At 47.2% G+C, this 21417-nt stretch overlaps 1 protein-coding gene across 2 annotated transcripts in view; it reads left to right on the forward strand.

Moving 5' to 3' along the window:
- UBASH3A (ubiquitin associated and SH3 domain containing A) overlaps nucleotides 1-16572 on the forward strand; it is a 57164-nt gene extending 40592 nt beyond the window's left edge. Inside the window, exons 13-16 of one of the 2 annotated variants that reach the window (XM_082461123.1) lie at nucleotides 2045-2189; nucleotides 2847-2953; nucleotides 5997-6106; nucleotides 7917-16572. In XM_082461123.1, coding sequence (XP_082317249.1) covers nucleotides 2045-2189; nucleotides 2847-2953; nucleotides 5997-6106; nucleotides 7917-8054 — 500 coding nt within the window. In that variant the 3' untranslated portion in view covers nucleotides 8055-16572. The remainder of the gene's footprint in view (nucleotides 1-2044; nucleotides 2190-2846; nucleotides 2954-5996; nucleotides 6107-7916) is intronic. The other variant, XM_082461124.1, reaches the window with a different exon arrangement.
- Nucleotides 16573-21417: the final 4845 nt, after the last annotated feature.

Genomic DNA, 21417 nt, shown 5'->3' on the forward strand with positions numbered 1-21417 from the left:
TAACCCATCTGAGAGGCTGAAACTTTTCCACTAACCTAAAAAAACACTTGAATCTCCATCTGAGGCTGGCAGCCCACAGGTGAGCGGGGGTGACACCTGCAGATTGCCTGTGTCCAGCCAGGCCAGCACGTAGATGCCTCTGACGGTGACTTCCTCCAAGTCGCCAGGCCCTTTCCTAGTGATGCTCTCAGGCTCCCTTTCCCCACCCAGCCTCCCAGCCATGGTCACAACATATGAAAAAAAAAAAGATAAGGAATATTCTTTTGGCCTTAAACGAATATAACTGAGAGCTTCAAAAACATTTTTCGTAACTTTATCCCCTTTTTGTTATCATTCATGTTTCCTCATTATGAACATATCTGTTCCAATTTCTCTGACTTCTATTATGTGGGTCTCTTGCATTTAAAATAAAAGCTCCCCAAAATGTTTTCTGACAATGATCATGTCAATGCCTTTAACATGATCTCTCATTGACTTTTACTCTATATGCAGATGAGGAGGAGGACGAAGTCAGTTTAAAGAACATAAATTCATAAATCCTGTGTTAATCAAGAAAAGCAGGATGCCCAGCCTTCTTCATATGTCCTCAAACATGACCATCCTGTTTTCCAGAATGCTAAGCTTTATCTCACCACCATGTCAGTGAATGTCCAGATGGACCATTTCCCAAAGTGTGACCCACAGAACAGGAAGAGGGCCCAACGCCATTTGGGACACTCTCCAGACTCTTCTTTTTTTTTTTTTTTAATTTTGTAGAGTATTATTTTTCTTTTATCAATTTATTTTTTATTGAAGTATAGTTGAATTACGATGTTGTGTTAATTTCTGCTGTACAGCAAAGTGACTCAGTTATATGCATATATATACTCTTTTTCATATTTTTTTCCATTATGGTTTATCACAGGATATTGAATGTAGTTCCCTGCGCTCTACAGTAGGACCTTTTTGTTTATCCAGCCTATATATAATAGTTTGCATCTGCTAATCTCAAACTCCCAATCCATCCCTCTCCAAACTCTTTCTTCGTGTCACCTATTCCCGGTGGACACGAGCTCCTCACAGGCTGCGGGAGAGCCCAGGAGCCCCATCGGCCAGGCTTAACTCTCTTTTCTAAATGTGTTTTGCAAAGGAACCCATTTCATGGGCCTGAAATACATTTTGGGAATGGATTTGATTGCCAGCATTTCCGTTTAATGTCATTTTCTCCATTTCGAATAAAAACATTAAGGTCTTGTTTTTCCCCCACTCAAAAAGAGGTGGCCTTAGTTTACAGGTCTCTTACTGAAGGTATAAAAAAAAATGTCAGTTTATGGAATGTGCTTTTCTGTAGCAAACGTATGTACTATTTTTGGCAAAACAGATGAAGTATACTTAGATGCAAATATGATTATATGAAGTTTTGTCCAAAACAACTTCACCAGTTAGATTTTACTGAATTCATGACTTCCATTTCCAGTTTTTTTAATTTACAATAGAAAGTGGAGGTTTTTTCTCATTAAAAAAAAAATCCTAGGGAAGGGCAAGTTGTGAGAGATAGAATGTTCCAGAAGGTGACTCCCATCCACCCTCCGCTTCAGCTCAGTCTGGGGTAACTGTTTACCAGGATGGCGCTTCCCTGTGGCTAACAAGCTCCATGATTGCCCTCGTCTTTTCCTCAGATCATTGGACCAGCCAAGTCCTCATAGGTGCAGGCTCCTTCTTGACCCAAGGAGGAGCCCGGGTGCCGCGTGCTATGGGGCTGCATCGGGTCATCAGGATGAGCACCAGGGAGGTCGCTGCCAGTGGCACCTCCCAGATCCCAAGAGACTCTGGCCCTTCCTGATGAGCAGAAGTTCATCACTCCTCTCATACCCTCCAACTGCCCAGTGGCTTTTGTGTGAGAAATAGTGCGTCTGTGCCTAATCACAGGACAATATTCAGCAAGCAAAAAAAAAAAAGTCAGATTTTTTTCCAAAGGTTTGATTTAGACCTAGGAAGAGACTCATTTACAGAAAGCCAAAATAGACACCGAAGATGATAAACACTTGTATTCTGTTGAATCCAGAGCTCAAACTGGAGAAGAAAATTAAGATAAGAGTGGAGCCCGGAATCTTTGAATGGACCAAATGGGAGACTGGCAAAACCACCCCAACCCTCATGACCCTGGAAGAGCTGAGAGAGGCGGATTTCAACGTCAGCATGGATTATAGGTGAGCCGCCTCACGTTGTCTGCTGCTGGGGTTTTCTCGTTCTTGTTAAAGAAAAATTACTCACGACGCTGGTTAAAGGTAATAAGGAAGGCTTTATTCAAGAGGGACCACTGCAGTGGGGGGTTTGCAGAAGGGAAGGAAGATCAGATTCCCCTCCGAATATAAGGCCAAGTGGGGATTCTTCCTCCCAGGAGCAGGGTGGGGTGATGGGAGATTCTTAAGAGAACAGGGTGATTCTTGCTAAACGGAACCTAAAAGGATCCTTGCTGCAGGCAGGCCAGGGGATCAGACGCCTCCTGGGGTTGGAGGGGAAGCCGAGTTTGCTCGGATATCCAGAGTGGTCAGATATGGGGGTGGGCGATTCTGGCTAAACTGAGTGCACAAGGTTGGATGTGAAGCCCACAGGTCGGGCCCGTTGAGAAGAGGGTCAGTCAGTCTGGCTAGAGTTCGTCAGCCAGAGAACCTGCATCTCCCGCTGCCCGTGGCTGGCGGCGCCATCACAAGCCTGTGTGCGGGTGCTCAGGGAGAAGGCTCGCTGGAGGCCCAACGCCAGCTCTTTGCTGGTTTTGGGCACAGAACTGGAGGCTCGCTGCTGACCGTGAGCCCTGGCTAGAGGCGAGCCGTCTCTCTCCTTCTGCTCCCCTCCCCCTCCTCCAGGCCCGCCTTCCCTCTCCCCTCCCTCCTGCCCGCCGAGCGCTATGAGGATTACTTGCACAGGTGTGCGGTGAGCATGGAACAGATCGTCAGCACCCGCCCGCAGGACGGTAAGTGGCCCCATCGTCCTCGGGTACCAGCCGCCCTGGGGGTTGGGTTCTCACCTCCGGGATGGAAATGATTGATTTTTGAACCTAGGGATGCCCCAACCTCCCCTGCCCCATTTCCCTGCCACGGGAGTGCTACATCGCTGCCTCTGCATAGACACACGCCCCCCGACCCAGGCCCTGGGGCCCCTGATTCCGGAACCAAGAGCTGATGGGATCCAGGACAGAAGGGTCGACACAGACCACCCACGCCCACTTCCTAGGAAACAAAAGAAACTAAGAATCAAGCAGCCAAATGTTGGGTCATGTTTAAATGACAATTCGGACAAAGCATCTGTTTAAGTTGATGGTCGAGACCATTAAAGAAATTTGAACATGGAATTTAAATCTGGAATCTGAATATGGAAGTATCTAAGAAATATTAATGCTAATTTTGTGAGGTGTGATAATAGCATGGTTGTGTGTAAGAATGAAAAGTCCTCCTTTGGAGATGCAAACCGAGGTACATCCTGTGAAATGGCGTGATGTTTGGGATATGCTTTAAAATACTTCGCTAAGTGTCCATCAACCGATGAATGGATTACGAAGATGTGGTGCATATATACAATGGAATATTACTCAGCCATAAAAAAAGAATGAAATTTTGACATTTGCAGCAACATGGATGGACTTGAAGGGCATTATGCCAAGTGAAATTAGTCAGACAGAGAAAGACAAACACTTTACTTATATGTGGAATCTAAAAAATACAACAAACTAGTGAATATAACAAAAAAGAGGCAGACTCACAGATACTGAAAACAAACGAGGAGTACCAGTGGGGAGAGGAAACGGGGAGGGGCAAGATAGGGGTCGGGGATTAAGAGGTACAAGCTATTAGGTATAAAATAAGCTACAAGGATATATTGTACAACATAGGGAACATAGCCAATATTTTATAGCAACTAAATGGCGTACAACCTTTAAAAATTGTGAATCACTGTATTGTACACCTTATATAATATTGTAACTTATACAGTATAATATTGTACATAAACTATACTTCAGTAAAAATAAAATAAAAGTACTTCACAGAAAAGGGGGTGGGGTAGCAGACAGATGACACAAGATGGGCAAAGTGTCAACAACCGTTGGAGCTCCCTGATGGGAACACGGGGATTCATCAGACCCGCTTTTGGGGTATATATCAGAATGTCCATAGTGAAACTCGAAAAACAAATCCTATAAGATTTAAGTTAGCAAGTGCGTATTGAACATCAGCGATGTGTCAGGTACCAAATAAAACATCATGGGAAAAATCTAAGCAAAGAAGACACACGTTCTACCCTCAAAGGGTATGAATATTGTTGGAGGAAAAGGTGCAAACATCTGGTATATTAGGAATATTAAATAACATGAAAAAGAGCTCAGAAGGAGTCGATAAGGGACCACCTGGCCCACTTGCCCCACCATCGTTCTTTCCATCCCTCGTCCAAAGGAGCTCAGGGGATCAAAGACTCTGATGACCAGGACCTCGGTGACAGCTGAGCCCCTGCCCTCCCCCCGGAGTCCCCAGTGCACCGTGGGGCACGTGCTCTGAGACCTCAGCCTTGCTGTGTCCAGCACCCCACGCACACCCGGCCACGAGACCGGTCTATGTGACCTGTTTTGACTGATGGGCATCCTGGGGAAGGTGCTTTTGGAAACCACACCTTAGTGGCCTTTGATTCATTATCAGTCTCACGTTGCTCACAATTATTGCCACAGGCCATCAGAGGACAGAATGAAATGAGGGCCTTTCCTGCACCCAGGCCCCGCCCTGGCCCACCTGTGTCCACCTGACCCAGGCTGAAATTCAGTGTCCACGGATGACCTTCCTTCCAAGCATCTCCCTACAGTCCTGAGGGCTTCTGGAAGCGGATGCAGAACCATTGCTTCATCACCTCTGGGGTCTACTGACCCCTGCCTGTGACACAGGTGGCTGCTGCCTGCTGCAGGGATGCAGACCCTTCCACTCATGGCTGTGGCAATTGGCTGAGGCACCGAGGATGCAGCACCTGAGCAGTGGAATGAGTAGGGTTTGGAAGGCAAAGGCTGGGCCAGGAGGAGGCGGAGGGCGTGAGCAGGCCAGGAAGACGAGGGGCGTGTGGATCAGTGGACAGAGCAACGGAAAGTCCAGCGGGGCTGGAGGGTAAAATCTCACACCCGCCAATCCCCTGGCACTGGTGGCCCTTCACAGGCTTTACCTGTTAGGTCCTCACCCTCCCGTGCGATCTGAAATACACCTCCACTGACACAATGTGACTTGGAAGCTCAGAGGGTCTAGGAGGCCGCCGTGTCCAGGAAGCCCGGCTGGAGAGCACAAGCCAGGGGTCAAACCTGCATGTCCGGCAACCTCACCATGACCTTGGAGGCCAAAGAAATGAGTGTGAAATTACTCAGAAATAATACAGGAGAAGCAGGTGGGGGCTTGGCTCTGGGTGTCACACTGGAGAATCCATAGCCACATTAGGGGCAAATGAATAGATCGCTCTGTGACTCGCAGCTTTCCAGGGAAGCTTGGGTTCTGATTTCGTCCTCAGGTGGTGGGCTGGGTCCAGCCGCGGGGCCTCCCTGGCTCACCCACGGGTCTGACTCCCAGCCTTGCCCGCACCTGTCACCTTCAGGAGACTCACTTGGCGCTGGACTCTGGGGGTCTTTCTGTAAAGCGAGGGTCACCCGCGGCCCCTTTGGGATTGACCAGCTGATCTTTCTCAAGTTCACAGGCGAGGCCTGGACGAGGCTGCTCAGCGCACGGCGCCGTCGCATCCCTGGAGCTTGCGGGCAGGTGCAGCCACCTGAGCCCCGCACAGGATGCGACGGGCTCAGAAGAACTTCTACACAAACCAGAGGCCGACTGCCAGTGTTGTTCAGCTCTTACCAACCACGCCTCCCTCCTACCCGGGGTCCCTCAGGGCCTCGGGGCACCACGAGCTTGTTCCGCCCGACAACTTTGGGCCCCCCTCCCCGTCTAATAAGAGGCGTTCTCTGTGCCTGCTCTGACCTCGGGGTGTCCTTCCTCCCACAGTGGGCGTCATCCTGGTCGTGGGCCATGGCTCGGCGCTGGACTCCTGCACCCGCCCACTCCTTGGGCTGCCGCCCCGGGACTGCACAGACTTCACCCAGCTAGTGAGGAAGGTACGTGCCCCCTCGTTTCTCTTTCTGCCGCAGAAACAGGCAGCCCAACGATGCAGCGTCACCACACGCCCCTCTCAGAACGAAGACAAGAGTAGCAGGGACCCACCTGTCACCTGAGAACGTGCCCGCCTGCTCTGACGCAAAGGGCAGTCTTGGGCAGGGAGTTGACGGGGGAGGTTTGTCATCTTTCTCATGATGGCAACTGTGGCCGTTTGCTACCAACATAATATAAAAAACAAGACAGAGAACTTTTATTATCAGGTCACATGATAATCCCTTGTCACTCTGTAGTTGAGCACTTGGTCCAGTGGGGGGTGAGACATTTGGATAAGAAGAGAAAGGGCGGTTGCTGGGCTGACTTGCTCTGGGGACTGGGGGGCTGACGGACAGAAGGGAGCCCCTCCCTCTTGCCTTTGGAGTCATCCAGCCTCGGAACACACGAGCTGGTCAAAGCTGCTGGGGTGCCTGGTGCCGGGCCGGGGCCGTAGAAACACATACTGAAAAAGCAAGCAGGTGACGGATGTGTAGAGAAGGATAACGGGTACTTTGGACCAACCTGTGGAGCATCACCTGGCAAAGCAGAGGTGGCTTTTATCCAGATGGCAAGGTGAATGGAGGCGGGAAACTCAGGGCTCAGACCCCACCCCCATCCCTGCCCCCTAAATCTACGCAGGGCCTTGCTCCTGCTGACATCGCCATGTCTCCCGTCCCCGCGTACTCCTACGTGGCTGCTCCTATTCTTGCATCCCTTCCCACCCCGGGCCCCCCTGGGGGTCCTCGTCATCCAGGCAGACAGCAGCGCTGCACACGCCAGACGCTGACTGAGATTGCATGTCAATTGCATGTTGACATGGTTCCAAAATCCCATTAGTCTTTGTGGCCAAATTCCCACCCATTCCCCTGACCCTTGGCCTCCTCTCTCGAGATGTCAGCCTTGAACTTCCAAACTCCCGCCACTTTCTTACACTGAGGATTTGGTGTCCACCCCCCACCCCATCCCCAAGTTAGCTAGACTTGCCAGTTAATATCAGAAATTCATCAAGTGCTTTACCAACCAATGATGGGCCTTAAAGTCAGGAGCAGCTGAAAACGGACATTCAGGAGCCCACCCCCATCACACTCATCCCCGAACCCTCTCCCCAGTCTCTACAAACAGAAGGAGAGAGTGTCCCTGAGTCAACGCCAGCCCCCAATTGGATCCTGCCCCCCAGGTTGGAATTTTTGCACGTTTCTTCTAACCAAGGAATTTCCGGACATTGAAAAGAGAGGGGAAAAAAAGGAAAGCAGAACATGTAAACAAACAAAGCCTTAAAAACAAAGATCTGCTCCAAACCATTTATTTTACAGGGAATTGAGGTCTAAAGCTTCGCTTTGTCCTTTAATCTTGGGTTTAAAAACACAATACCTGTATCTTTTTGTGCTGCTGAATTCGAGGATGGAAGCCCCTCTTGAAGCAGTAGGGTAGACAGAAGGGGTTCTCAGCCTCAACGTTGTTGACGTTTGGGCAGGACGGCACTGTGCTGTGGGGACCGTCCTGTGCATTGTGGGATGTTTAGCAGCATCTCTGGCCTCTACTCCTGAGATGCCGTAGCACCCCCAGCTGTGACAAAGAGTGAGGTCTGCAGACATTTCCCACTGCCCGTGGGAGGGCCGGGGAGCCCCCACTAAGGGCTGCTGTGTTGGATGCTGGTGCTGCATTCAAGGCATCGTGGGTACGTCATGCCAGCCTCCAAGGCTGTTGGCTTTGGAACAAGTCTGAAATCCATGGACCTGGTATAAAATAATAATAAGTGATTTAACTCTGTTCCAGATCCCTTCTCTGGGTATGTGCTTCTGCGAAGAAAACAAAGAGGAAGGAAAGTGGGAGTTGGTGAACCCTCCCGTGAAGACGCTGACTCATGGCTCAAACTCAGCGTTTAACTGGAGTAACTGGATCCCAGGCAACTAAGAGCCACCTCTATGTCTGCATAATTCACAATGATGAAGAGGGGAAACGCTTCGCAGTGGCTGTAAGATACTGTTATTTGAAAAGATCATAGTCTCCCCTAATATGACTTGTAGAAGCACAAAAGGCACTTTTAGATACCAGAGTGTTTGCCCTCTGCAGACCGTCATCCTGTGAGCTTAGCTGTGGGGATGCCACCTTGTACCATGTGCATTGGCCATGTGGCTTGGAGGGGAATGAGGAACCATGACACTGACCCCACAGAAAATTCTACTTTACTTTATATGTTTTTATTCGTCAAGTTCCCAATCGTTTTTTTCTTTTTCTGTTTCAATCACTCTTTGGCTATGTCCACATAGGCCAAAAGAGGTGGAATATTGAATAAAATGGTGCCAGAGGGCTTCCCTGGTGGCGCAGTGGTTGAGAATCTGCCTGCTAATGCAGGGGACGCGGGTTCGAGCCCTGGTCTGGGAAGATCCCACATGCCGCGGAGCAACTGGGCCCGTGCGCCACAACTACTGAGCCTGCGCGTCTGGAGCCTGTGCTCCGCAACAAGAGAGGCCGCGATAGTGAGAGGCCCGCGCACCGCGATGAAGAGTGGCCCCCACTTTTGCCACAACTAGAGAAAGCCCTCGTACAGAAACAAAGACCCAACACAGCCAAAAATAAATAAATTAATTAATTAATTTTAAAAAAATGGTGCAGGAAAACCACCTACCAGATCAAAACCGGGAAATAGGCTTGGTGACCACAGACCAGGTATTAGTTTCCTGTTGCTGCTGTAACAAGTAACTGCACAGTACTGATTAGAGACACAACTTTTTAAACACACACATGTTTACTCTGTTACAGTCCTGCAGGTCAGCAGTTGTGAAATAGGCCAGCGGGTTCCTTTCCTTCCGCGGCCCTGGGGAGAGTCTGCTTCCCTTCTTCTCCAGGCTTTAGAGGCACCTGCCTTCCTTGGCTCACGGCACCTTCCTCTGTCTTCAAAGGCAGCAGTGGTGCCTCTTCAGATCTCCCTGTTCCTCTACTTACAGTCACATTGCCTTCTGCTTCTGACTTTCCTGTCTCCCTTTTGTAAATTCCCCTGGGATTACATTGAACCCACCCAATAATCCCAATAATCTGGGAATATCTCCCCATCTCAAGACCCATAACTTAATCGCGCCTGCAAAGTCCCCTTTGCCATGTGATGTAACGTAGTCACAGGTCCAGGGATTACGATGTGCACATCTCTGGGGCCGCTCAGTCTTCAGCCCACCCCACCCCCACTCCTTCCAAGCACTTCCAGCTGCTTATACAGAGCCCAGGGTGTAAGGATTTGTGACATCCCCCCTTGGTGCAGGTCTTATTCAGCTTCTCTTTTTCTCCCTTTGATCAAGTGGAGGGGGGAGGGGAGCTTTGCAAATGGAAGCAGTGGGTCCTGCCTTGACTAACAGGAAGGAAAAACCAGAGAAACCCCAAGCCCACCAGGCACAGTGAAGTATCCAGAGATGGTGTATCCAACGGTGCTCTGACTTTGAAGAAGCTGGTCCAGGCAGTCGATGGGGGGTCCCCAGCGGTGCCCTCTCACCCCATCCTTGCTGAAGAAAAAGAAAAAGTCCTCCAAGTGCTCAGAGGGAGGGGACAGTCGTGGTTGGATGTGCTACACCACCACCTCGCAATCCCTCTGGGTTCGCTCCTGGATATCCCAGTGCCACACGGATCTTCTTAATCACGATGATGATAAAAACTTCACCAATCAAGCAAATGGGGTTTACATAGTGGTCACTGCTTTGGGGTGGTCCACAAGATGTCCGGGTTCACCCTCTCGGGGGGGAGGCTTCTGGGTCTCACGCCCCTGGGTGATGAAGGGGGCAGACAACCACCTCCTCTTCACTGGGCTGCTGATGGGGGTTTACACGGGATGACGAGATGGGTTTGAATCTCGGAGCTCGAAGTCAAGTGTGCAAGAAACACTGTTTTCTTTATATTCTCTAATTCTTCTGACTAGCCCCCCACTTCTGCTGCAAAGATAGAAAAGCCCACTTCTGTCATTCTTGACTTCCAGAATGACCCTCGCTGTGGGGGGCGTCCTTGGGCACAGAGCTGTCCTGAGGAGGGGCAGGGATGGAGGTGCCTTTGGAAGCTTTTCATTATTTGGTGTAAGTGTTCAACTCTATGAACTAATAAGGAACCAAAAAAGAAGGAAAGAAAGGTTTCTGAGCACTCCCCTCTTTCCTCTTTCCTTTGGCCCTGCTGGGCCTCGGGTGTTTACAAGCCTAGTCTGAGCCCTGTTGACGTCATCTGGAAATAGATGTCCTGTGCCCACCGGCGCCCACCTCCGACCCCGCCCACATTATCTCTTTGATTTCCTCACCTGTTATCTTGAAAAAACAAACCTGGAAAGGAGCCCTCCACCGTGTTTTGCCTGCTGCCCCCCACACGGTGGAGGTTAACGTTGTTTAAGAACTTTGTGGCACAATGACTGGGGTTTCTCCTGGCCAGTACTTGGCTCTTTCGGAAGATGAGAGGAGGCTGAAAGGGGGAGGAGGACCTCTCCTTGGGCTGCGAAGGAATTGAGGAGCCTGAGCTCATGCCTGTGACGGAGAAGCCCTCAGCCACAGGTCTGGGGCCACCCATCCCTGCAAACACTGCTAAGTTTCTCTGAGAAGAAAGAGCCATCATAATTTTCCACTGAAGCAAGTCTTATTTTAGCACCAAATTTGAGATGCTTTAGGTATGAATCATGTTGGTGAATTTTATGGATTGAATCATGTCCCCCCAAATTTTATAAGTTGAAGTCCTAACCCACAGCACTTCAGAATGTGACTTCTATTGGAGATGGGTCTTTAAAGAGGTGATAAAACTAAAATGAGGTCATTGGGATAGGCCCTAATCCAAGATGACTGGAGTCCTTATAAGAAGAGGAGATTAGAACACAGACATACAGAGGGACAATCATGTGAGGACACAGGGAGAAGAAGGCCATCTACCTGCCCAGGAGAGAGGCCTCAGAGGGACCAGCCCTGCCCACACCTCAGTCTTGGACTTCGAACCTCCAGAGTATAAGACTAAAATAAACAACTATTTTTTGAGCCGCCCAGCCTGTGGCACTTTGTCAAGGCAGCCCCAAGACACTACTACAGAGCATAAAAACACTGATACAAACACCAAAAATGGATACTTCTGAAGGGCTGGTTACTGGCCAGGGCATGCAGCTCAGCACAAGGCCCATAATAAATGTCACCATCAACTGAGCCTGTTTAAAGCGTCCAGATCCATACACGACCCCTCCCGACTTTTTCTGTACTTATTTTCAAACAGTTAACATAAAAATCGAACTCCCTGTGGGCAGGTCTTGTGAGGAGTAAAGGCCAGAACCTGGGTCACCTAAAGGTCCTCCCTCCCTGGCCTTGGGGAAGAATGAGGTCCGGGGACATTTGTGCTGACCCCCTCTTCCCACCCCAGTTATTTCTGGGAGCCCTCTGGGAAGCACGGGTGCTCGGGAAGCTATCTGTGGGACACTGCCTTTCTCAGCCCCCAAGTTCAAGAGCCCCTAGTGGCTTTGCCATCCTACCGTCTGGAGGAAGGCACCCACCTAGGGTCACGGCCCGCGCTCCCAGAACCTCCTACACAGAGCCAGGCTGGGGGTCTCATCCTCTCCAAGTCCCTTTGTCACCTGGTCTCGGGGGCTCACAAAGGCCTACAAACAGCCCTAACTGCCCCTCCCACTCCATCGGACCCCCAGATCGGTCCAAGGAGCCGTGGCAGAGGAAGTGGGGAACAGAGGCGTTCCTCCCACCCACGTGCAGAGACCCTGCACCCTCTGGCCATGCATCGAAAGCCAGTTGTCAGTACTTGCAGATGCTGGGACCATAAGCCTGGAACCCCAAGAAATGGACTGAAGTCCTCGTACCCCAGGAAGAGAATTCAGAAACATGGCTGAGCTCATGGGTAAGTTCAAGCATCAATAGCTTTTGTTTAGGGCCACATCCTTAGGAGATACGACACAGAGAATGTCCCGTTTGCATGACCATGACAGCACAACATGAAACGCCTAGGAATGCACTTACAGGACTCATGAGAACTTAACATACCACCGAGGGGCACAGAAGAAGGCTGGAATGGTTGGAAAGGCACGCCATGTTCCCCCATAGAAAGCAAGACTCAACATCACAAGGATGCCGTCTCCTAAATTCATCCACAGGGTGACCACAATCAAATTCAAATCATGAAAATGCCTTTTGAGGGAGAAATGAGTGTATTCTGAAGTTCATGAGGAAAAACAAACTTCCAGGAGGAATAACTAACAAAATCCAAAAGGGAGTGTTGGGATAAAGAGTGGAAGTAACCCCAACAGATGTTAAACCCATTATAAAGCTACTGTAGTTAAAACAGTGTGGCAGAAGCACTGGATTTTAGGCAGAGCGATCAGAGGTATAAATAGAAAGACAGGAATCAGCCTTGAAACATAGGCGTTTATGTATGTTAAACTGGGTAATGGAATGACTGGGGGGGTGGGGGGTGGGGTGGGCGGGGGAGATGATTAAGTCAGTGATGTTGGGACAATAGGTTCACCATCCAGGGAAGAGAAGGTTGGAGTCGTTCCCCTCACTCATTGCAAAAAAAAGAAAAGAAAAGAAAAGAAAAAAATCAAAGGTTTAAATGTAAAAAATGAAATTGTAAAAGTACTAGAAGACACCATGGGAGAACTTTTTAAAAGTATCTCAGAGTGGGGGGCGGGGGGGAAGGCCTTTGTAACTATGACACAGAAATTTGGAACTATAAAAGGAAAACTAGATAAATTCAACTAAAATATTTTTCAAATCTGCTTTAAAAAGCACCTTAAACAAAGTTTAAAAGTACAAGCTGGGAAAGTACAAAATTTAAAAGTACTACAAGTGTAACCCGACCCCCAGCCCACCCAGCCTCTTCCCTCTGCACCCCAGGGACCCCGATGCCCTTAGCCATGCTCTGCCTCGCTCTGCTGTTTACTGTCACTTGTTTGTGTAGACATTGCTTATTTCAAAGGGTGCAATGGCGACCACGTGCCAAGTTCACTGCAAGCCCAGGACCTGGGCAGGGAGTGGCACCCGGTCACCTCTGTGACCATGATTCACCTGCAAACCTGCTCCGTTTACATGGTCCAGGGTTTCCCAACCTCTGCACTGTTGACACTGGGGAGGGATAATTGTTTCTTGTGGGGGCTGTCCTGTGCATTGTGGGCATCGAGCAGCATCCTTGGTCTGGACCCAGTAAGATGCCAGAAGCACCCCTCCTCCCCATTATGATAACCAGAAATGTCTCTGGACATCGCCAAATGTGTCTGGGGGAGCAAAATCACCCCAGTTGAGAACCACTGATGTATCCCTTCCCGGAGATGCTGAGAGCCCTGTCCCCAGGTGATGACACGTGAAGTCACTCGGGCTCCCCAGGACCCACACAGGTGTGCCGGTGGAACCCCTGCTGGGTACACGTGCTATTATGGAGACAAATGCCTTAACCAATAGGTCCCTATCTTGAGCTGAGCAGCCTGTGTTGCTCTGAAGGGCAGGGCTTTGTGCATTACAGGACAGAGGAAGCCCGGGGGTACCTGTGAACAGCTGTGTGAGCCTGGGGGGCTGCACTGAGGGGTGGCCAAGACCAACAGGGGAGAGCTCTGTCAAATGGGTCTTTCTGTCCTGGTGGCCGAGACCTGGTGACAACCTAGCCTTGTTTCTAGTCTTTTAGTCCATTTGACCGAGTCCCCCAACCAAATTCTAGAACTTGAAAGTCTGTTTTTGTTTTTGTTTTTTTAAATTTTTACTTTATATTGGAGTATAGTTGATTTACAATGTTGTGTTAGTTTCAGGTGTACAGCAAAGTGATTCAGTTATACATATTTCTATTCTTTTTCAGATTCTTCTCCCATATAGGTTGTTACGGAGTATTGAGTCCCCTGTGCTATACAGTAGATCCTCGTTGCTTTATCTATTTTATATATAGTAGTTGTGTATGTTAATCCCAACCTCCTAATATATTCCATCCCCCACCTTTCTCCTTTGGTAACCATCAGTTTGTTTCCTAAGTCTGTTTGTTTTGTAAATAAGCTCCTTTGTATCATTTTTTTAGATTCCACGTATAAGTGATACTATATGAAAGTCTGCCATGAACACCCAATGGCTGTAGAGTCTTTGGACACAGTGCATGGTCCCAAATCAGAGTAATCTTCTCCTCAATCCCTATCCCGTACTTCCTCCCTCCCCCAGACCCCAAGAGCCAGCAGACAATGGATACACAAAAAATTAATAGAATTGCAAGAAATAGTTTCCAATAATGAAGGAGACATTAACTATTGAACGTCACCACCAGCATTGTCCAAAGGAATTAAATTGGGTTTGGGAGACCTGGGTTTGAGCTCCAATTCTGTCCTTTACTCATGTGACCTCGGGTACCATTTCTGTGTGTTTTGGGTGCGCCACTGTGACCTGGCATTGGGTAACAGCATCCTACCCTCTATTCTGGAGGAAATGTCACCCTCTTAGCAGTGAGCACTGGGGGGCTGAGCTGGGGTGTCTGTGGCATTTGCCAATTTCCATGATGCAAATGCTCCTCCCACCGTGGCTGATTCTGAGCCATCAACGTTTTAACAGTTGATTTACAAAATGCCTGAGCATTTCAAACGCCACTCTCCTGAGCTGGTGTGAGCCAGCTCCAGCCCACCACTGCTCTGTGGGGAGAGGTCAGGTTTAGTGAGAGGGGCTTCGACTGGCCTGCGGGCACCATCGCAGCCATGTGCTTTGGGCTGGTGCCCACTTCCTGCTAAAGAAAACAAGCCTCTTTCATAAAGAGGGGGAAGGGCAAGAAGAGGGGCCAGATCAGGAGAGTGAGGAGACCATGGCCCTGGGCTGGGAGGAAAGACTTGGCAGAAGAGCCGGGCCAGGGGGTATCAAGTGAGATGCTGTGTGCTGGGCTCTGGACAGACGTTTGGCTCCTAAGATCCCTCCAAGTTTGTGTCTCTTCCGGGTTCCGGGTCCAACCAGCGACTCTGGCGCCTGGACCCTGCCTGGAGGGAGCCCCACCGCTTGCCTGTACCCAGTCTCCCTGTTCAACTGGGCACCACCTGCTTCCACCCCCTCCTGACCTGCTGCTCCCCACCCCACACACACACACGAGAAAACCACACACTTCCTCCAAGGCAAGACAAAGCCTGCACGCTCCACGCACTGAGTAAAGTCTGGGGGGTGGAGGTGGCAAACTACCAAGCTGAACTTGACTTTTACAGACTTCACAGATTTTACAGGATGCTCCATCACAAAGGGTAGTAAGAACTCAGCTGTGTCGAAAGGTCTTTGCAAGTTCCCGCAGAAAATTTCCAGAATCCTTAGCTTCTCATCCCTGTTTGGTTCCAAGTAAATGCCACTTCCAGCTGTTGAATACCATTTGCTTCTAAAGCTGAAGCCCCCAAAAAAGCTAAGAATTAGACACACACACACATACACACACATGATCTTCTCAGTGAAGCAAAGACGTTCTTGAAGAAATCATTCCAAAAATGAATGATCTGGAAATGTCAGATTTCTCCTTCTCCCTCCAAAAGTGTTTCTTTCAACTAGTACCTCATTACCTTTCATTCTGTTCCACTCACAATAAGATGAGAATCTGCTAGTGCAATAAGCCAAACTGTTTTCCAAAGAAGCTACAGCACATAAATCCCAAAGGAGAAATGCTCTGAGTGAGCTGCAGGTAGGCTCTCCCCCAAAACCCTTCCCAGAAAGGCAGCCCATCTGATTTTAGTGGTTGATTCTGGAAAGTACACGTTTTACTGCCTTCAGTGATTCTTGGACCATTTTGCTCTCCTTGCTCGGGGTGCTGACGGAAGGGTGGACCCTGTACCCTGGCTCACGTTGACATTATTAAAAATGGGGGTCCCAGAGCTTATTATCTGGGAAAACACAACCAGCCTTTGAGGAAAAGCAATGAACCCTGAATAAGCCATCTATCAGCTTGCTTCTCAAACATGCAGAGGGATGGGCATCACCTGGGAGTGTGTTAGAAATGCAGAGTCTCAGACCCCTCACTCACCTGCTGGGTCAGAAGCTGCATTTTGACTCAGTCACCAGCGGGTCTGCATGAAGTGAACATGAAGGGGTGCTGTCTGCCTTGAAGAAAATATATTATGTCACGTGCCATGAGAAGATGAAGAGGGACACAGCAGAGATGGTGACACAGCGTTTGTGATAGAAATGTGCCACCATCCCCACGTCCTGACCCTCTGAGGTCCCAGTTGACTACTCTAACATCTTCCTAACTAGTTCGCTTCCTTTGTTTATTCCTTAAGATAAGTGAACCCAAAGAAGATGCAGTGCATGTACACAATGGAATACTACTCAGTCACAAAAAAGAACGAAATAATGCCATTTGCAGCAACATGGATGGACCTGGAGATGATCATACTAAGTGAAGTAAGTCAGACAGAGAAAGACAAATATCATGTGATATCACTTATATGTGGAATCTAAAAAAACAATACAAATGAATTTATTTACAGAACAGAAAGAGACTCACAGACATAGAAAACAAGCGTATGGTTACCAAAGGGGAAAGGGGTGGAGGGATAAATTAGGAGTTTAGGATTAGCAGATACACACTACTATATATAAAATAGATAAACAAGGACCCACTGTGTAGCATGGGGAACTATATTCAATATCTTGTAATAACCCATAATGGAAAAGAATCTGAAAAGAATATATGTATAACTGAATCACTTTGCTGTACACCTGAAACTAACACAACATTGTAAATCAACTATACTTCAATTAAAAAAAAAGATAAGTGAACCCATATTTTACCACTAGAGGGAAAGCTTTCTTCCACCCTTAAGACTTCCTCAGAAGCCTCAGAGTTTATGTGAGATGAACATGGGCATCATCTACATGGGCAGCTGGAGGCCCTGGAGACAGAAACTTAGACTCAGTCCCCGCCCCGCAGAAGCTCCTGCCGTGCGCAGGACATGCATGGGTGAGCGAGCGATGGGACATAGTCGGGGCGTGAGGGGGTCTGGGGAGCCCCAAGGAGACCGCCTCACCTGATCAAGTCTGCCTTCATCTCCAGTGCCCATTCACTGTCACATAAACGTCATCCCGGTCGTGTCCTCTGGCTCTGCAGCCCAGCCGCACCGAGGAGGTCTGAGAAGCAGCGGGAAGATGGCCAACCACGAGGCTGAGAGAAAACACTGGTCACTTCATATGAGCTAGAGATGAAATGAAGCTCAAAAAGAGAGTCGGGCCCCAAATTGAACCCCAGTGAACTGAGTAAAGCTGTCCCCCGCAGGGGTTATAAAGAAAGAAAAATGGACCAAGCAGTCCTTGTTCACAGCAGACTGGTTCTCGACTCAGGATGTAAACCCAACCTGATCCTGGGCCCTGCTGGGTGGATGGACTCATCTTTCAGGAGCAGTGCAGGGGGCGGGGGCTTGGTTATAACACCTGACAGTCACCTGTAGAGGCTCAGGAAGAAGGACACACTGGAATCTGTGGGCTGGGGGTGTGGATGAGCTGGGCCAGGCCTGCTCCGGGGCTGGAGCGTTCACCCTGGGCTCTCACCCCGCAACAATCCAGGCCACCAGCCACCCTGCCAGCAGGCCCAGGGGACAAGGGAGGGAAGCAGAGCCATGGCCCGGACAGGACCTCATCTGGGGAGGACATAAATCATCTTGCCATGTCTATGCTTCTTGATTTTCCCGTTCCATCTGGCTTCTATAGAGCATGGAGCAGGGCACTGGAGCTGGGGAACCTCTGTGGACTGTTTGCAGCCGTGATTGGTGTGGGTGACGTCAGAGCATGTGAAGTGGCCCAATCTGGTCATTAGGTCACTGTGGTGCAGAGAAGCTAAAAAGAGCACACGTTTCAAGTCAGAAAACTCTGAGTTAAGCCCAGACTCGACACTCACCTACTTTGTGACCTGGAGTCATTTAATTCTCTAAACTTGTATTTTCTCACCTAAAAAATGGACATATGTTAGTACCTCCTTCATAGGATTGTTGTGAGGTGAAGCTAACCAATGTTCTTTACATAAAATATTTAGCTTAATGCCTAGAACACAGTGGTCTCAATTTGTGTTGGAAGCCCTGTTATTTTTTATATTGTAGCTTTGATTACCAATAAAACCATTCAGGTTTTTTTCTAGATTCCCTCCTCACTTGGGCCCTGTGAGCATAGATGTGGAGTGTTTAAGGGATATTTACATGGGGTATTGTGAACGGAGAGGGAAGCAGGACCTAGAACTTGAGAAAATTGATTTAAATCAATTTTTCTATGCACTTGGATTGAAAAGAATTATATACAAAAAGGTAAAGTAGTAATTTGTTGTAATCAGAAAGTTAGAGCAATTTAGAAGAGAAAAGCAATTCGAAAAACGGCTCCTGAAAAGAGCCAGATGCCAAATAACAGTAGCTTCTACAGAATGCTTTTTATTTTCTTGAATCATTTTCTATTCTTTCAGTTTATGCTTTTAACACTTTATAAGAGGAGTGAGTAATACCATCTCAGTATTAGCGAAAAGGTGTGGCTTCTCAAGTCAAGTACCTTGTAAGTGATGGAGCCCAGGTGAGAAGAGATGGGTACAGGTTTAGAAACATTTAGATCCAGTATCAAAAGTGAAATTGGGTCCTGGAAGTAATTGCTATGGCACTTGCCTTCTCACCATGAACAATTAGAAAGGTCATCAAAAATATATGAAACAGGTTTTTTTCAGATGTTGGACAATGGGCAGTGCAACAACTGTCCATCTTACTGCCTGAAGAGAGGGTTTCCAGGTCAGAGTACAGAGAGGGAGAACCTAGGTAAGCCCAGTAGGCTGCCTGAGTAGATGAGGAGGGGTGAGAGTTTGTAGAGACAAGGCAGCAGGGATTCACCAGTACCAGACAAGAGAGTGGCACAGAGAGAGCTCCAGGGACATGTGGATGGTAAACTTCAGTTATTCAGCAGAGCACTTACTTAAATCAAATTTCTTGAGATGAAAACTATAATGACTGAGACTTAAAAACAAACTGGATAGAACTGCAGAAGAAAAGATTGGTGAATATGAGCACATAACAATAAAAACTAACCAAACTGAAACAGAGAGAAAAATGACTGACAATGAAATAAACAAAACATCAGTGACCTGTAGGAAAATATTGAGCAGGCTAGTACATGAAGAACTGGAGTCCCTGAAATGGACGGGGGAAGAAAAAATATTTTTGAAAAGCAATAGCCAAGACATTTTTAAATCTGATGAAAACTACAAACCCACAGCCAAGAATCTCAACAAACTCCAAGCACAAGAAATAGAATGAAAATTACATGAGAAAAAATATAATCAGATTGTTCAAAACCAGGAATTAGGAGAAATCTTAAAAGCAGAGAGAGTAAAAATATACAGAACATACAGAGACACAAATTTAAGAATAGCAGCAGACTTTTTGTCAGAAACAATACAAGTAATGTGGAGAAACATCTTTAAGTACTGAAGGAAAAAGCTGCCAACATAAAGTTCTATACCCAGGGAAAATGTGCATCAAAAATAAAAGTGAAACAGAAACTTTTTCAAATATAAAAAGCTAAAGAAATTTATCACCAGCAAACTCACATTACAAGAAATGTTAAGAAAATTCTTCATCAGAAGGAAAATGATGACAGATGGAAATCCGAATGTACACAAAGGAATAAAGAGCATCTACAATGTTAACTGCATGGATAAGTATATAATATTTATTCTTATTGTTATTTTTAAGAGACCATGGGATATATAAACAAAAATAATAACAATGTAGGATGGGGTTTGTAATATCTGTAAATTAAAACATAAGACAACAATAGCCTGGGAACAGAGAAATAGAAATAGGGTTCTTTTTTTTTTTTTTTTAATTTATTTATTTTATCTATTTACTTTTGGCTGCATTGGGTCTCCGTTGCTGCACGCAGGCCTTCTTTAGTTGTGGCGAGTGGGCTCCACTCTTCGTTGCAGCATGTGGGCCTCTCACCGCGGTGTCCTCTCTCGCTGGGGAGCATGGGCTCCGGGCACGCAGGCTTCAGCAGCTGTGGCACATGGGCTCAGCAGCTGCGGCTCACGGGCTCCAGAGTGCAGGCTCAGCAGCTGTGGCTCACGGGCCCAGTTGCTCCGCGGCATGTGGGATCCTCCCGGACCAGGGCTCGAACCCGTGTCCCCTGCACCGGCAGGTGGACTCTCAGCCACTGCACCACCAGGGAAGCCCAGAAATAGGGTTCTTATACTACACAAGAACTGGTATACTATCACTTGAAAGCAGAGTGTGAAGAACTAAATATGTGTACTATAGACCCTAAAACAATTACTAAAAAATAAGACAAAGATTTATATCTAATAATCCAAGAACAGAGATAAAGGGAACCATAAAAACAATCTAAAAGAAGACAAAAAGGAGGGAGAGGGTAATAAAATAACAGTTGGTATTTAAACCTAGTCATATCGATGATACCATTAAATATCAATAGTCTAAACATACCTATTAAACAGCATAGATCAACAGATAAGATAAATAATCAAGACCTAACTGTATGCTACCTAGTTGAAACCTCTTTTGCCTATTTTTTAAAATTATTAGAAGTAAAAGAATGGAGAAAGATATACCCTGCTAACTCTATTCGGAATAAAGCTGGAATGGCTATGTTGATGTTAAACATTTCAGAGCAAAGATTATTGCCAGAGATAAAGAAGTTATTTCATCATAATAATTAATGAGTCAATTCATCCAAAGAATATAGCAACCCCAAACATTTGTGCTCCAGATAACAGAGTTTCAAAAACATGAAGCAAAAACTGATAGAACTGCAACTGTGGAAAAATCCACAATTCTAGTCATGGATTTCAATCCCTCTCACAATAATTGATAAAAACTAGTAGACAGAAAATAAGTAAGTACATAGAAGTTTGACAACACTTTCAACCAACTTGGCCGAATCAATATTTATAGAACACTCCACCAAGCAACAGCAGAGTTCATATTTTTTTCAAGTGTGCATGGGCCATTTACTAAGATAGACCATACTCTAGGCTAAAAAACAAGTCTTGGTAAATTTAAAAGTACTCAAGTCATTAAATGTATGTTTTCTTACCAAAAAGGAATTAAATGGAAATTGATAACAGTAAAATATCCAGAATATTTGGAAACTAAATAACACATCTCTAAATACTGCATGGATTAAAGATGAAATCAAAAGGGTAATTGGGAAGTTTTGAACTGAGTTAAAATGAGAATACAAAGTATCAGAACTTGTTAGATGCCATTAAGGCACAATTTGGAAAGAAATTTATAGCACATTAAATGCCATTATTAGAAGAGAAGTAAAGTCTAAAAGCTATGAGCTTAGCTTCCACCCTA

This window comes from Balaenoptera physalus (assembly GCF_965194825.1).
Source record: "Balaenoptera physalus genome assembly, chromosome: 4".
In the NCBI taxonomy this organism is placed as follows: domain Eukaryota; kingdom Metazoa; phylum Chordata; class Mammalia; order Artiodactyla; family Balaenopteridae; genus Balaenoptera; species Balaenoptera physalus.